The following is a 17992-nucleotide window of genomic DNA, read 5'->3' on the forward strand; positions in this document are numbered from 1 at the left end:
CACAGTTCAGCTGAGAGCCATTCAGATATGAGGACACAGAGTCTTCCAGTCTGAGGAGACAAGATCAGCTGAGAAGTTGGCCAGGTGAGGTTAGCTTTGGCTTGTTCTGTGTCTCTGATCTTTCAGTGTTCACCCCAATACCTGGCTCAGGTTTGAATTTATCAATAAGAACTTTTAAGATTCATGCTACATAGCACACTTATTCTACAATCATCTGTGATGACCAGAACATTTCATCCATCAAATTCAGTCTCTAATACCTGCTCTGATTAACACTTGAGTATGCATTTCAAAATAGTGATCCATCTTCCTTTTGCTAATACACTCTTCAGGCTGTGGTGTTCAGCAAGGTTTTCACTTTTCCTAATGATGCTATATTATTGCTTCTTTGGATTCACACTCACGTTACTTCTGTCATAGAACCAGATGCTACCCTAGCCCCCAGCCTGGTCCTGGGCTGTGTTCATAGCCATCCAATCTCTCTATTACATGGAGGCTTCTGACAGTTAAACTTGTCTCTACAGCAACTGGTCAAAGCCCTAACATTGGGAACTTCCCAAAAAAGAACTTCATGTCAAAGGAACTTTTGCCACACAGAGTCTTTTGCCAAGAATAACTTGAAAGTAGAAAGGTGCATGTCTGCTATTAGGAATAGATCTTCAGGCACTTTTAATTTTTTTGTCATTCATTTATTTTTAGACGGAGTCTCACTATGTACCTCTGGCTGGCCTTGAACTCACTACATAGACCAGGCTGACCTCAAACTCACATAGATTTGCCTGCCTCTGCCTCCCTAGTGCTGGGATTAAAGGTGTGCACTGTGGTCTCAAGCATATTTATGTGTAATGTAAAAAAACCAAAGGGGGTGGCAGCAGGAGGGGCCCTTGCTAACTGTGAGCACAAGACAAACACAAGGAGGGATCAGATGAATGGAAATCATTCTTTTCTGTTTTCATCTCCGGAGTGAGCAAGCCCTTGGCAACAGCACTAAAAGAATAAGCCTTCTGAACCAATCAGATTGTATTCTTTTTAGAACAGTTCTGGATGCCTCTGACATGTGGGTCCAAGACAAAGTCCTCCCCTCAAGTGTATAATGTCATCACTAAAAGCAAAAGCAAAATGAACTCCGACACACTCGATTTTTCTGTCTTCTCCCTACATGTATCATTTGGAAATCTCTCAAATGAAACAAAAAGTAAAACATTAAGCAAAGAGCAAAGAGTTCATCTAAATTCTGAGCGGTCACCACCAAAGGCACTCCATCTCAAAACAGTGTCTAGACAGCCCCTACCATATCAAAAGCCACAAGCCCTGCTGAGGACAACAGGATGTGAGTAAGGGGCTGGAGGCCAGGATGACATGGACAAAGAAGAATCCCAGGCACCTAACAGATAACAAACAACTTCGCCCCAGCGACTGAGCTTCATTTCAAAGGCATTCTAATGCAGTAGATCTGGACCCTGCAAGTCATTTTTATCTCTAGAGTTATTTGGATCACAGGGCTGCTAATGGGATGCAGGCAGAGAGAAGTCCTGTGGTCACCATTCTACAACAAATAAACCACTTTAACAACAGCAGCTGATAATGCCACAGACTATGACGGAGTTTGGCCCTCAGCACAGATGTGAGCGGGCTGGTCTGAATAATATCTTCCAAGTTCAGAGCTCAGGGAACAAATGGAGGGCACTGCAGTATGGAAATTAACCTACCCCTGAGGACTGCTACACCTCACTGGAGACTTGAAACAAGAGGGCCTTGTTCCACAATGCCAAGGATTCCATTTCTCAACTTGATTAGCACCATTTGAGCTCTTGGTAGAGATTTTCCTTTTGAAAATGCACTCTGGGAACCTTTCTGAGTGTTTTAAAACTGGAAAGAATAAAGCAAAGGAGAAGAGATACAGATCTCGGGTGACAGCAACAGAGAGGCCCTTCTGTCCCCAGGGATTGAATTCAACTGGAGCCATAGAAAAGCAACAATCTCAAGAGATGTTCGGCTTCACTTATTAAAATAGGGCTTCTTGGGTAGTCATCCAGCTTCATCAAACAGACAGACAGAATGCTTGATTCTTACCAGTATAGCTATCTAGAAATCTAATTGACACAGTCATCTGGTTTTCCCAGTGGGTTCTTGAAAGGTGAGAAGGGAGCAGGTCTGTCTGTTGATTTGTCCCCATGCTTCACATTGCATCTTCTTGTTCAAGGGCCACGTCCAGAAGCCCACTGGAGAGAGAAGTCTAGTTGCTAAGGAGACCACAGGATTGTTTCTGTTCCTGAGCCCATACTTCATTACTTCATTCAGTAAATGCTACTGAGTACCTACTGTTTGCCAAGTGCTATTTTAGGTGCCAGGACTACCTCCATGAAAAAAAGTAAACATAATTTGGGGAGAGTAGAGACAGGCAAACAATCACCAATGACTGTAATTACTGAATTACAGTTTGTTGTAAAGAGTCGAATGCTGGGTTGGGTGATGGCCTAGTGGATAAAGCACTTGTCACATAAATATGAGGATCCTAGTTAGGGGCCCCCCAAACCCACAGGAAAGCTGGGTAGGAGTGGTGGCTTGCCTATTACCCTAGCACTTGGAGGTGTAGACAGGGGCAAGCTGGTTAGCCCTGGTTTCATCAAGAGATCCTGACTCAATAAAGTGAAGTGCAATGAAGGAAGATACCCAATGTCAACCACAGTGAAGGAAGATACCCAAAATCAACCGCAACGAAGGAAGATACCCAAAGTTAACCACAATGAAGGAAGATTCTAAAAGTCAACCACAATGAAGGAAGATACCCAAAGTCAACCACAATGAAGGAAGATACCCAAAGTCAACCGCAATGAAGGAAGATATCCAAAGTCAACCACTAGCCTTCACATGCACACCAAACATACATAGGCAAAATAACAATAAAAAAGAATGATGCCCTGCAGATGATAGTATCAGCTAGAGTTAATGATCACATGGTATTGCCTATATCCCGATTTTTTTTTTTAAATTTTATTTACTATCTGGTCAATTTTTTCATCACAACAAAACCACAAGGCAATTACTCCTCTAACCTGTACTTTATAGATGAAGCAATAAAGACACAAAAGTGTGAATTTGTCCAAGATCACCCTACAGGTAAATAATAGAGAGGGGATCGCTTGTTGAGTAAGCTTCTAACATTATACAACCAGTTTCCCCCATAAGAATTCTGAAGGAAATACGCCGAGCCCTCCGAGGTCCTTTTACTCAAAGCTTTCACACAGTGTTGGCTGGGGAAGCCTACACAAGCAGCGTGTGTGCAATCAAGGAGGCTAGACATTAGGTCCTTTTACAACGCAGAAAAACATACGCTTCCTGATTCATGGATTACTTCTAGTCCCTTTTGGATCCCTTGTCAGCCATCTTGGATTACTTCCCTCTTCATAGGCTCTCCCACAGCGGTAACTGCGGTGAGACAGTAGATAACACAAAGCTGATTAACATATGACTTCGGGTCTCCTAAGCAAGGGAGTTGAAGAAATGTGACTCATATGATGAGGTTAAAATCAGGTATTTGTAGCATGAATCTTAAACAGTCTTATTAATAAAAACAAAGAAGACCAGAGAAGCAGAACAAGTCACAGCCACCTCACCTCACCAATTCCTCAGCTGAACCTATTTCCTCAGACTGAGTCCTCATCCAAATGGATCTCAGCTGAACTGCTACTCACAGCCTGAAACCTTAACCAGCCTCTAGTTCACCATTTTCATGCCTTGTATACCTTTCTGCTTTCTGCCATCACTTCCTGGGATTAAAGGCTCTTGTTACCACGCCTAGCTGTTTCCAGTGTGGTTTTGAACTCATAGAGATCCAGATGTATCTCTGCCTCTGGAATGCTAGGATTAAAAGCGTGTGCTACAATTGCTTAACCTCTATGTTTAATATTGTGGCTGTTCTGTTCTCTGACCCCAGATAAGTTTACTAGGGTACACAATACACAGGCATTGGCTCTGAAATTTCTGTCAGTTCTCTAGAGTTTCATTTTAGTACATCGACTATGCCGATAGTTATAATACCCCTGTACTACATTTTCATCCTCACTGCCCTCTCCAAGTTTGTATTTATTTTAGAAAGCAGAATGTCTTGTGTATCTTTCATCTCAGGCTTTCTCTAGGAGATGGGCAATGACTGAATCCATACAGTAACTTGGTCAGAGGAAGCTCCTAGCCTTGGGTAAGTTGTGGTTTGAATTAGGTGGTCCACATCGTGTAGACACCACATATAGAAAGCTTTGTAATGAGGTCCTTCTTCATGTTCATCCACCACCATCAGTCAGCAGTGTAAGATTTTAACCTTTTTGTGTCCTAGTTGGAGTTAGCTAGAAACTTCTTTCTAGTGGCTTACAAGGCTGTGGATTTGTTTGCTAGCTACAGATCACCATGTTTACTGATCACTGACTGAACTACAATTATCATAGGTAAAGCACTTCACATGTCATGTCACCTTGATGTCTCATAGTGGTCCAAATGGTGGGCGTTGTTACCTTTGATTTACAAAGGGCAAAGAGGAGACTTAAAGACATGGGTTTGCCAATGTCTTATGTGTAGAACAGATGGGTATTCACTATACATAGGGAAATAGACTTAAAATGAGTTAGTCAGGCTGGGGAGGTGGCTCAGTAGACAGAAGCGTTTACTGTACAAACATGAGGGCCCAGGTTCAAGCCTCTAGCATCCTCTTATAAAGCTGAGCACGGTTGAATGTGCCTGCAATGCTGATCTTCAGGTTCAGGAGAGACCCTGTCTCAAGAGAAAGTGGGAAGTGATAGAGAAGGGCGCCCGACACCCTCCTTTGCCCTCCCCAAGCCACGCTTTCATGCCTGCTCAGGTATTACTGTGAATTCTTTATCGCATAGCTCACACACAGCAGGGACTGAGTAGGATTTCCTCAGTTTATTACTTAGCAACCTGCTGGTTTAATCTATCAGTGGTGTATGGTGTCTTTTTACAGTATCTAAGAGGCACACAAAATTGCCCCTGAGTTCAGAGGCATCGTGTTCACCCAAGCTGCCAACGCAGTATCAAATCACCTGCCGTCACCCAGCGACATACCTGCAAGATGCAGCTCATGATGTCAGACGCAATTTTTGCATGTGGAGTATCTTCGTCTTTCCCTGCAGGTCTCAGGTTGTGTTCCAAGCAGGAATCCCACAGTCCCACCAGGGCCCTGGCATGCTTTTCAATAGATTCCGTCTCTCTGATGGCTGTTGTGATCCTTGTGATACAGATTTCAACCACTGCCTGGTCATTATTATTAGTTTGGTAATCCTATTTAAAAAGAAAACCTCCGAGTTAATAAGCAGCCTAGGAAGTTGTCCTTCAAAGGAAGCAGTAATGAGTCATTTTGAAAATGCCGGGTGTCAGGTCACCGTGTGCTGAGGAGCCAGGCTGTAAAGCCCTTTACAGTTGGCCTTCCTCTTGTGGAAGAGGCAGGACATCCACCCAAGTACCTGCTGTCACTAACAAAAGGGAAGGTGACAGCTGGCCAGAGGAGCGGGATCATTAGTGTGCAAGCAGGTGACTCTTCAGGCCATTTCAGTTCCAAGTCCATACAAGATTAGAAGTTACTTTTTTTTACAGTGATGTTTTAGTCACGTGTATGGAAAAAATTCACATTGCTTTATAATTCTCCCTTATTAGCTCTTTTTCAGAATCCAGTAGAACACAGCGTTTCATTGCTTCCTTTTCAAGTCAAATAAGTAACAAACCCAGGTTAGCTTTTCCCACCCAAATTTCCTTCCATCTCCCTGTCTTAATTACCTTCCAAATACGTCATCATCTTTACTAAGAAAAAAAATATGATTCCTTACAATTTTTAAATGTGAAAAAAACCAACATATACAATAAAAATGCTTATTGCTTTGAGTTGGAAAGTGGGTCTGACTGAACACCACACCAGGGGTCTCACAGAACGGGAGACTCTAAGTAGACAAGGGTTCAGATGCCCGCACCGGGGGTCTCACAGAACGGGAGACTCTAAGTAGACAAGGGTTCAGATGCCCGCACCACGGGTCTCACAGAACAGGAGACTCTAAGTAGACAAGCGTTCAGATGCCCGCACCGGGGGTCTCAGAACGGGAGACTCTAAGTAGACAAGCGTTCAGATGCCCGCACCGGGGTCTCACAGAACGGGAGACTCTAAGTAAACAAGCATTCAGTTGGCCAACTAGGAGTTCTCACTCCTAACATTATGTTTTACTAGTGTTATAATGGGGGCAATAAACAGCTTGAAACTGTATCTACACTGTGATTACCTGTAGCCCAGATTTCTTTCTCCACAAGAGTAATTTTCTGAGGCAAAGGACAGGAATAATTTTGAGGATCCTACTACATACCACTAAACAACCTTCCAGAAAGATCTTACTAATTTAAACTCCCATTGTCTGGGTGAAAATATAATCTCTTCATCGTGCTTTTGCAGGAACCAAAGCATCTTTAATCTTTGCTAATTTGATCAGTAGAAAACAGTATCTCATTACTGGTTGGCATAGGTACTTTCTTAAATAAAAGCGAGAATGCCTCTTCATGTGTTTATTGGCCATTTGCGTTTCCTCCATTGGGAACCGGGCAATGAGTGTTAAGTCATTTTTCCTAAGCTGACTTCATTTTCTTTGTTTTCCTCTTTTGGAAGACTATTTTCTCCTACTAAGGATATTAAGGCAACATTTGAGCTATAAATCTGCTCATGTTTTATCATTCCTTTTCAAAATTGCTGTTTATTAACAGACTAAGAGTTTTAGACAGTTAAATCAATCAAGCTTTTGAGTTTTGTGTGGTGGTATTGTGTTCCCCAAAATATTGTGTACCCTAATAAACTTATCTGGTGTCAGAGAACAGACAGCCACTAGATACAGAGGCTAGAAAATGGTGGCACTCACACCTTTAATCCTAGCATTCCAGAGACAGAAATCCCTCTGGATCTCTGTGAGTTCAAGGCTACATTGGAAATGGCCAGGCATGGTGACACACGCCTTTAATCCCAGAAAGCGAGCCTGAGGAAACAAGACTAGCTGAGAAGTTGGCCAGGTGAGGAAACAAGACTAGCTGAGAAGTTGGCTAGGTGAGGTTAGCTGTGGCTTGTTCTGTCTCTCTGACCTTCCAGTATTCACCCCAATAACTGGCCTCAGGTTTGATTTTATTAATAAGAACTTTGAAGATTCATGCTACAGTTTTGTATTTTTTTCCTGTTCTGGAATGAATAATCTTTTGTACACTGTGAAGATGTGTCACTCTGGTTGGTTTAATAAAAAGCTGGACAGCCAATTTTTAGAATGGCAATACAAATTTTGACAAAAAGTGTTTTAGGTATAAAACTTTGGACTATGATAGGATAAATAATACAGTACTTTCTCCAAATTTACCAAATACAAATGGACTAGACATTGTAAATGTAATTCTTATCTGATAATTGTTCTTATTGTATATAGTTTTACTGTGTTAGAGTTAAAACCTTTCCTTTTTATTTAGACAAAAGGGGGAAATGTTATGGAATAATCATTTTGCAAACAGTGAAGATGTATCACTCTGGTTGGTTTAATAAAAAGCTGAACAGCCAATAACTAGGTAGGATTTTTGTGGCAGAGAGAACATGGGAAGAAGAATGTGGGGTAGCCAGCCAGATGCAGAGAAAGCAGATGTACAGGAGAGCTAACAGCCACCAGTCACATGGCAGGATGTAAACTAATAAATATGGGTTAATTTAAGTTATAAGAACTAGTTAGAAACAGCCTAAGCTATTGGCCAATTTCATAATTTATAATAAGTCTCTGTGTTGTGATTTGGGAGCTGGCCAGTGGGACAGAAAAATTCACCTACAATTTTCCTTCTAAAATTAGAAACTTAAACCATTTAAACTTTTAGATATAAATCTTTTCAGGTGTCCCACATGCGTGTACATCCATGCAACACATAAGTGCCTGAAGAGGACAGAGAAGATATCAGATCCCCTAGGACTGGAGTTATAGATGGTTATGATCTGCCACATTGGGGCTGGAATCCAAACCTCAGTCCTCTGGAAGAATAATGAGTGCTCTTAACCACTGAGCCATTAATTAAATTGATTTCCATTCATTTAAAAGTCAAGGCATAGACACGGTACAAAAGATGTAGAAAACGAGCTGACAGTGCAGGGCGGAGCCCCATAAGCCCTGTTAGCCCTGTTCCTCAACCCCAGTTCCCCTCCCCAGTGGAGACGTGTTCCCCAGTGCCTTGTGTTTCACAAGGGCATCTCAGCAACTCAGAAACCGTTCACCTTCTTTGTGTGTGAATCCTTTCACTGCATCTCAAACGTAATTTCTAATTTTAATTTCACGTGTGTGAATGTTTTGCCCGCATGTATGTCTGCGCAGCACTTCTGTGCCTGGTGCTCACGGAGGCCAGAGGAGGGCGCTGCACGGGTTCTCCGGAACTAGAGTCAGGCGTGGTTGTGGGCTACCCCGTGGGTGCTGGGAACTGAACCTGGGTCTTCAGAAAAGGCAGCCAGTGCTCTCAACTTGGCTCCATCCCCCACAAATAACGAAATGTACACAGATTGTCAGAATTATAGGATAGTGGATTAAGTTTGGTGTATATAAAAATCACACAAAAAAAATTGTATTAAGGGTCAGTGAGACGGCTAAGCGGGAAAGCACTTACTGACCTAATGATCTGAGTTCAGCCCTGGACTCATGGAAAGTGGAAGGAGAGAATGGATTATAAAAAGTTGTCCTCTGACTTTCACACATATGCTCACTCCTACCACATCCATCATACATACAACGCGAACAAATAAAGTAATTGTGTTACATTCACCTGAAAAAAGTAGAAAAAACTTTTTTTAAAAATGTCATCTTTAGCCCTACCTAAGAATATCTAGTGCCTCCACATTTAGAGAAAGATGCACCTTACTGTAATAGTGCTCTAGGAGGCTCTGTTCCCACCTCCCATGTGGCAGCCCACAACCATTCATAGCTCCAGGTCCAGAGACTCCAGTGCCCTCCTCTCGCCTCCATGAGCACCAGGCATGAAGGCGTTGCACAGACATACATGCGGGAGAGAAAACATTAGGAGAATAAAACCACACAGTTTTGTACAAAAGGTATGAAAGAAGCCTGAAGTCAGTGGATGGTAATGCCGTATCTCCAGAAATGAAAGCACTGTCATTGTGGTGCTCTTTTTTTTTTTTTTTTTTTTTTTTTCAGGTTAGTTTATAGGTACAAAGAATTTCCAATCAGCATTTTCTCAGAATCCTGAGAAACATGAATATCTAAACACAAAACTCTTAGAGAGTAAGACCAACCTAGAGCAGATTTGGGGTACGCTTGTCTTACCAGGCTTACACAGTAAGGGACAAGCTGCATTCTGGAATGCTAGATGTACAGCATGCATAAGTGACAAAGAATCAGTGTAAGAACCGAAAAGAACATCAAAGCCCTTTGAAAGAGAACAAGCCAGCTGTGGTGCTGCACACCTGTAATCCTAGAACCTGAGACGCTGGGACAACAGAATCTAGTTCCAGTCTACTTGGACTCCACAGACAGTGCTCGGCCAGCCTTACTCTGTAGAGTAGGACCCTGTCTCAATACCCCTCCCTACAACAAAGGAGAAAGAGAAAGCAGATAACTAGAAACAGCACTTTCTACAACCCCGAGTGGTAAGTACCACATGAACACATGAAAAATAGTTGCCCTCACTAGTAATGAGCTACCGGTCTAGTTAGCATTTGCACACTGCTTCACTACACTTATTTAGATCACATGAGTTTTAACATCTGACAGGTGCAGGAACTGATGAAGAGAGCAGCCAGAACCTTCTTCACACACCCTTCACATTAGAAAGCGACTTGGTGCATATTATAATACTGGAAGTTCGAGGATTTCTAAATCCAGTCGTTTTACTTTATACTGAGAACCTGTGAAGCGCATATTTGCCAAAATAATCAATGACAAGAATGTTTCCTGTAGCACTATTTAAGTAGTGAAAGTCGATCAAAAATGAGAATGGGTAAATAAATAGTGGTATGTTCATATAATGGAATGTTACATCCACTAAATGAATGAAACTACATGTACCAAGCTAGATAAATTAAAAATAGCATCAAAGCTATGACAGCATTTATATGAAGTTTAAAACCTTTTCTAGTTTTTATATACTTTTTATATACTTCTAAGGTTCTCAGTATAAAGAAAAACAACTGGCTTCAGAGATCTGTGCATTTCAGATATTATGATACACATCAAATAGCTTGAAAATTTTTCTAGTTTTTAAGCATTATATAAAAGTATAATATGATAACTTACATAAAAGTTATTTTCTACTAATAATTTTTAAGTCATGCATTTCTAATACAGAAGTTAAACAACCCATGACTGAATGCCATAGTCCAGCTACAGGTTAACTTAAGGGTCTAAGGGACGGCAATTGTACTGGAAAGAAATATGCAAGCATTTCTATTGGGCCAAGGAATGGGGACATCCACTGGAGCACACATGGTTGACCTACCAAGGGTCACACTCTTAAAGAAAAACTGACTTCCCCTCTCCCCCAAGCCAGTAACTGCCAATGGCTAGGGGCAGGAGCTTATAAACTCCACCCTCCTTCATGCTGGAATGTTGACTGGCTTGATCTTGCACAGGTCTTGGGCAGCAACCACAGCAGCTGTGAATTCATGAGTTTAGGAATCTGTCATGTCCACAAGACACTGTTTTGCTCTCAATCTTCCTGACCTTTGGGTCTTACAGTCATCCCTCTTCTCTTCCTGAGCTCTAAGGAGTATGGGGTGGGATGATACAGAGGTACCATTTTGTAGGTGTCTAATATTTTAGATGAAGTAACACTGTTTGCCCAATTTGTTTCACTGTTTTAAAATATCCAAGAGAACTGGAAGGTGGGTTGGGCATGGAGTAATAGTGTACTGAAAAGTAGATGATTGGATAAAGAGATGATCTCACTTGGAGTTATCCGGAAGAAGACTGAGTTAATAAGAAAGAACTATTGATAGTCCAGAAAGGATTTGGAATAAAAAGACAAAATTAAACGCATGTTTGGGAACTTAGTGAGAAATTCCAGTGAGGAGTTCAAAGCAAAGCAGGAAGCAAAATGTTTAACACCAATGTGCTGATAGGTAGGGAAAGCGGCCACGAAATGGGGACTGGAATCCAGTAAGGGCAGATTATTTTGTGAGTAACTCTCGGGGAAGGACTCGAGGCTTGCCTGACAAATGTTCTGATTCTACAAAGCTTAGAGTGATGACTAAATGTATTTGACAGAATCATGATGTCTAAGGGACAGGATTTCTCAGCACAAGGATCTAAACACAAGAATGTGCTTGCAGTGGTTTAAATGTAATGTAAGCCATTTAAAAAATGACATGGCTGTAAGATTTGATCCACCCCAAAAGTCTTAGAATGTCCCAGGATAAATGTGGAAATGTGTGTTTTTGCCATTAAAATGGTAGTTTAGAAGCCGAGCACTTTATCTGATGAACATCAGCAATGGCTCTGGGCAACTGGCCCAAGTACAAAAACAATGATAAATTGCAATAATAAATTAAGATGATCCCAAGCAGGGGATCCAGAGTGTTGAGAATGTGGGTAGTGCTTGGAGCTGCAATGAAGTACTCTCTGAGAACTTGGATATAAGATTTCTCTTTGAGAATTATAGAATATTAGTTTAAGATGTGTTACATTCATTTATGTTGTGGAATATTTGTTTAATGATGTAAAGATGTGTTGCATTCTTTTATGTTTGCATTTGTTTAACTCTGTGAAGCTGTGTTACTTTGCCTGCTGAAAACACTGGATTGGTCCAATAAAGGGCTGAACTGCCAACAGCTAGGCAGCAGAGAGGATAGGTGGGGCTGCCAGGAAGAGAGAATAAATAGAAGGAGAATAAATAGGAGGAGAAATCTAGGAAGAAGAGCAAGAGGAGCGAGGAGCGAGAAAAGGAGAAGGAGAGGAGGATGCCAGGGCCCAGCCACCCAGTCATACAGCCAGCCATGGAGTAAAAAGGAAAGATATATAGAATAAAGAAAGGTAAAAAGCCCAGAGGCAAAAATGTAGTTAAAGAGAAATGAGATAATGTAAGTTGAAAAGCTGGCTAAAAAACAAGCCAAGTTAAGGCCCGGCATTTATAAGTAAGAGTAAGTCTCCATGTATTTATTTGGGAGCTGGGTGTCAGACCCCCAGAGAGTTCAAAACAAAAACAGAAACAACAACAACAAAAAACCCTAACTATAGAGAATGAAATCAATGTAGTCTACTTGTATGAATGGGATTAGCCAGCTCAGGGCCTCAACAGAAACAGTCTGTAAGAGACTGCACAGGTGAGTTGAAACTGAGGCTTGACTATGACAGCAATAGGGAAGATGGAATATAATCAATAACACTATTCACTCTCCAAAAGTCAGAGCAGAGACTTGGTCAGAACAACAGGAGACATAAAAATTCTGATCCACACAAGTTATCATTTTTATTATAAATAAGTTATTGTTGTAACTTATATCAAAATTGTATTTATATAGCACAATTTGTATAGCTTTCCCCACCTGCCGACAAACTGCGTTTTGCTGACCACTAATTTAAGGGTTTTATTCAGGATGTCACGAGGTACAATCTTTCCCTGACATAGACACCTTCCTTACCATGGAAAACCCACAGATATTAAAAATATTTAGCTGGAAAGAGAAGCCATAGGTGAGACTTGACAATTGTTTTTCAAAGGTTTGAAGTTTTTCTCTTAGGAACGGAGGCTGGACCTTAATGGCTGAAAACAGAGACTAGAACAAAAAAATGAGTAAAATGTTTGAGTAGCAAGATTTCTTCTGGGTAAAAGGAGGAATGTGGTATGTCTTAGTTTCTTTTCCTGTTGCTGTGATTAAAACTCTGACAAAAGCAACTTTGGGGAGAGAGGGTTTACAATATGGGTCTACAATTCAAGGCTACTATTTATCATGGCTGAGAAGTTCTGGTGGAAGGAACTTGAGGCAGCTTGGTCTAGTTGTATCCAAAGTTAGGAAGTAGAAAACAATGAATGTCTGTGCTCTGCGAGCTTTCTCCTTTTTAGAAGTCTAGAACCCAAGCCCAAGGAGTGGTGACAACCATTATTAGGGCTGGTCTTTCCCACGTCAATTAATATAATCAAGGCAATTCCTCACAGACACGCTCAAAGATAAACCTAATCTAAATGATTCACATGAGTGCTTGGAGAGTTGTCTCCTAGATGATTTCAGATCCTGTCAAGATGATAATCAACACTAGTCATCACACACAGTAACTTTTAACTTCCAACAGTTGTTGGAAGAGTTGTGTCTTTGTCAAGATTCTTTTTTTTCCCCGTTTTCTTCAAGACAGGATTTCTCTGTGTAGCCCTGGCTATCCTGGAACTCACTCTGTAGAACAGGCTGGCCTTGAACTCACAGATCCACCTGCCTCTGCCCCCGACCCACTGCCCAGTGCTGAGATCAAAGGCATGGGCCACCACCACCCAGGAAGATTCTTGAATTATAAGCAACAGTAGAAGTCCAGACAAGCATAAAATGATGATGATGATGACGGTGCTGGTGGTGGTGGTGGTAATAGATGGTGCACAGACTTGAGGCAGCGCTGAAGTACCTGATCTCAGCAGAAAGAGTGGGCAACACCGACACAGTTTTAGAGAACATAGAAACGAAGTACTATCTCTTCTGCCTACTAACACGATAAATCACTCCCTGCTGATTTCTTTCTTGGAATTGCTAGGAAACTAAATTCTACTTGCTAATCTTAGATGAAGGATCTCACTCTTTCCCATCCTTCTGTTAGTAGCAGAGTTGGAGCCTTGCTCAAGGCCTCATCAAAGTACCTTGTGATACTACAGAGTCAATAGTTAACAAAGAGAAATTTAAGAGGGAGAAAAACAAAACAACAACTTTCCCAGCCTCACGATTCAGCAAGCAGAAGAGGCCATTTGTCAGGAGTCCCGAGGAAGAGATGGGTGCTGGAGAGAGGTTGGAAAAGACAGTTCAAAAGGAAACTGCTAGCTCTGTTCGTGAAGAAGAACTGAGAGTAAGAATTAATTACCATGATCCAGGGGCATCAGGAAACAGCCAGACTACAAGGGAGACCTGGGCCACATCCTAAGGAATAGAATTAACACAGCTAATAGGCAGGTCAGCCAGGTCGGCACAGCGGACCAATCAGAGAAGGAAAAGGAGTGGCTGGCTTCCACTGCTCCCTGGGGCTAGCTGGAGGAAGAGCAGTGAGACAGCAGTTAGCGAAGAAGAGTCTGGAACTGTTGGCTAGGTGAGGTGCTGGTTAGAGGACTTAGTCCCCGCTGCCCTCCTAATGATATGTTTGCTGCTAGACGTAAACGGCACCTTCACTGAACCAGTGGGGGACACGGAACAGGCCCAGTCCTAAAGTCCTGACATCTGTGAGGCAGGCTGAAAGAAACAAAAGAAAGCACAGGCCACTAGTGACCTCTGGTGGAAACAGCACAGGCTTTCGGGAACTTGGCCTGAGTAGGCTTGGTTTTCCAAGAGAGATGAATAGCAATGACCTGTTGGGGCGGCGGTGGAGGGGTGGGGGGTTTACCTTCTAGAGGAGTGGAGGAGGGAGCTGCTGGAAACAGCACAGGAACACTACCCAGAGCGTGAAAATGCACTAGCAATGCTCCATGTTTTGAGTCAGAACACGCTGACTAATGGTCTGGCAAAAAATAGGAACAAGTAAACTGCTGTCAAAGAAGGATGTTAGGGCAATGACCTTGTTGGCCAGTGGGGGAGTTGGTGCATTAAGAGTGAAGAGGAGGGTGCTGGAGAGATGGCTCAGTGGTTAAGAGCACTTGCCTGCTCTTCCTGAGGTCCTGAGTTCAATTCCCAGCAACCACGTGGTGGCTCACAACCATCTGTAATGGGATCTAATCCTTCTTCTGATGTGCATGAAGACAGAGCACTCATGAAATACATAACTAAATCTTTGAGAGAGAGAGAGAGAGAGAGAGAGAGAGAGAGAGAGAGAGAGAGAGAGAAGCAAGCGAACATGACGCCAGGCATGTGGAGAAAGCCTCAGCACTTGCCGGAGCTCCTTTTTATGAGTCTTACAATCCGCACACATGTCAGTGTCTCAAGTCCCACAACTTCCCCCTCCCAATGGGTGTCTGTGCTAAGTGTGGGCAAACACTATTGAGTCGTGAGGATGTGGATGTGACAGGTGCTTAGCGCTTGAGGTCTTTGAAGCGGGACTAATCTGCAGGAAGGTCCAAGCCCAACCAGGAAGGTCAACGTCAAACCACACTGGATGCTGCACATGTCTCTGCTTTGGGATGCATTTCCAGACTATATAATTTCGACACGGAGACAAAACAAAGGAAGGGGAGGATCGATTGGGATCTTAAAGGTTTGTGCTCATATTTGGGACTAATCACGGAGTTGAATTAACTGGAGACTGGCGGGTAGAAAATGAAGCAAAGGAAAGGTTTTTACAGAGAGCGAGGCAATGCATAAGTAAACAGAATCAGCATCATCAAGCCCTGGGCAACTGTCATTTCTGGCAGCCGCGCTCTGGCAGTCCGTGTCTCGTATTACCAGTGTGCCAGAGGCGTCACCTGCCGCCCTTCATTATTCAGCCGCCACACACCCTGCCTGCCTTGTTTGCTGATGTAGCTGTGCGGCTTGGCAGGTCTGCTTTTCTCAAAGTTGTTACACCCCTCTTCTCTATGACATTTCAAGGATGTAAAAATAGTCCCCAAAGAATCCATTTGTGAGATTTCCAACATTCAGGTTTCCGTGAGGGGGCGAAAGCTGGCCTAAGATAATGGCTTGTTTAGTTTTATTTTTCTAAGATACCAATTAAACCACACATTACAGATATCACTGGTCTTTCCTCGTTCCCTTTGCTGGGAGGTATATAATCTTTGGCTCCAAGATTGGCTACTTTAGAGATCTAGTCTACAAACCAGTTTACTTACCAAAGATGAGCTAATGACTTTAATCTGTTCCAAAGCTTCTGTCAGGCTGTCCTCAATCTCGGCATCATCTAAAGAGAAGAGGTCCCCAGCTCTTGAAAGATCTTTTTGTCCCAAAACCAATCTGAAAAGTTGATGCATGGTGAGTTGGATCAGTTGGCTTTCTGAGGACCCAGGGCCATGCTCAGCTCTCCGCCGTCAGAGAGAGAAAACCATGCAGCCATAGGTACACTTCATATTCCACAAAGGGCCATTGTCCTCCAGACTTTGGGGTCTCCTCTGGCAGTCTCTGTAACAGGAACAAATGACACAGTGTGGACAGTGGCAGCGTGGCAGATGGCATGAGCTCAGAATGTGACCTTGATAGCAGGGGCAGGGAGGAGAGGGCAAAGGAGAGGGAGAGAGAAAGTGGGGAAGAGAACTGGAAAGCCATGCATAGAGGAATTAACTCTTGTTTGGTGGTATCTGAATAAGCTCCTTCTTATTATTATTTTTTTTAATCTCAGAAAATTTTTTCTTTCAGAAAATATCAGATTTCTCCAGAATTAAATTTGAAGCTTTGAAAGAGCAACACAAGACTCACACTTTTTTCCTGAACTGTCTTTTCTACGCCCCCGCCCTGCTTTTCTCCGTGAGGCAGGTAAAGAAGAGAAAGAGCAGGGAATAAGTCCAGTGCTTGCTGGATCCCCTGCAGGCAGAGCCCACGGGAATTCAGCACAGTGGAGGCTGAGGGAAATAGAGAGCATAGGAAGCATTCTTTAGAGCCACTGTTCGGGGCTCAGCCCACCAGAACCTGACAGAGAGACTAGCTTACTCTCTTGGCTGCACGTCCCAGCTGTATGGCAATGGAAGTCCCTCCTTCCTTCAGTCTACAGAGTCATCTCCTCACTTCAACCCTGTGCACTCTAATCAAATAGCCATGAGATAGAGGGCTTCATCTCGGTGTGTGGGTTCGGGAGATCTCTCCTGAAATTGAACTTGAGTGCTGACGTAGAACATGACAGTATTGCAGGGCAGGCTAGACAGGAAAGCCTTTGGGATCAGGTATCCTCCCTCTGTTACTCAGTTGGAATAAGACAATTTCACTTCACTTCTCCACTATGTAACAGAGTTCACAGAGAATAGAGCAAGGTGACAAGTTGGATACCTGGTTATTCTCTTCAGTTCCCTTCCGGAGCTAATGGAATTATAGACTGTTTGCATTAGTAGAGATTTCAGCAGTCATTTGGTGGCCAGTGATGTTTGATGATTTCCTCAAGGTCCCTTAGTTGTGGGACTAATATCCTGCTTTGGGGTGAGCAGACTTTCCACCATAGTTTACAGTGAAGTGGAAACTCTTCCTTCATGAAAGCAATTGATAAGTGTAGCCGTTTTCTCAGAGAATAAGAGCCCAGAGTGCGGCACTTAAGAGCAGTAGATGATTCTGACCATCATTTCAGTGTGAATGAGTTTCCCAGAACGAGAGGGAGAAGAAAGAGGACTCTGTGGTCCCTTGGGTACTCTCAGATCTCCCCTGGGAGCTACTGCTGTGGGAGCACCTCTCTATGCTGTATGCAGTCTTAGCGTTCAAGATGCTTATCCTCTGTTTACTGTGTATCTAGACACAAGCCAAATCTTTCCTGGAATATTCAAGCCAATCTATCTGCAGTATTTCAATTATTCATGGGCCCTTTTTAGGGATTTCAAGGGCATTCTTATCTATTGATGTATAATTTTTATACTATGTTCCAGCCTTAGAAAAATAAGGTTCACTCTGGCCAGAAAAACAGGCAGGCTAACACATCAGATCTTCACCTCTCCATCAGCTACTCCAAATCCAATCCCCCAGTCTCAGTCTCATGCCAACCCCACCCCGCCACCCCTGCCTCAAGCCTTCATCTCCAGTAGACTACACAGATGTGCCCCTCCTAGCCTTCCCCCACCAACTCTTTGCTTTTTCCCACCCCCAACTACTCCAGCCAGGGAAGCAGGTAGGCTAGCGGTAGATCTGCACCTCTCCTTCTGTTCCTTCAAATACAGTCCCCCAGCCTTGTCCCCAGTCCTGCCA

At 42.9% G+C, this 17992-nt stretch overlaps 1 protein-coding gene across 7 annotated transcripts in view; it reads right to left on the minus strand.

Moving 5' to 3' along the window:
- Window positions 1–17992, minus strand: part of Veph1 (ventricular zone expressed PH domain containing 1) — a 228359-nt gene that overhangs the window by 194696 nt on the left and 15671 nt on the right. For all 7 annotated transcript variants that reach the window (XM_076574202.1, XM_006972627.4, XM_076574200.1 and 4 more), the window contains 2 exons: window positions 15949–16234; window positions 5077–5292 (listed from right to left, as the gene is read on the minus strand). In XM_076574202.1, coding sequence (XP_076430317.1) covers window positions 5077–5292; window positions 15949–16086 — 354 coding nt within the window. In that variant the 5' untranslated portion in view covers window positions 16087–16234. The remainder of the gene's footprint in view (window positions 1–5076; window positions 5293–15948; window positions 16235–17992) is intronic.

The sequence above is a fragment of the Peromyscus maniculatus genome, chromosome 6 (genome assembly GCF_049852395.1).
Source record: "Peromyscus maniculatus bairdii isolate BWxNUB_F1_BW_parent chromosome 6, HU_Pman_BW_mat_3.1, whole genome shotgun sequence".
Classification (NCBI taxonomy): domain Eukaryota; kingdom Metazoa; phylum Chordata; class Mammalia; order Rodentia; family Cricetidae; genus Peromyscus; species Peromyscus maniculatus.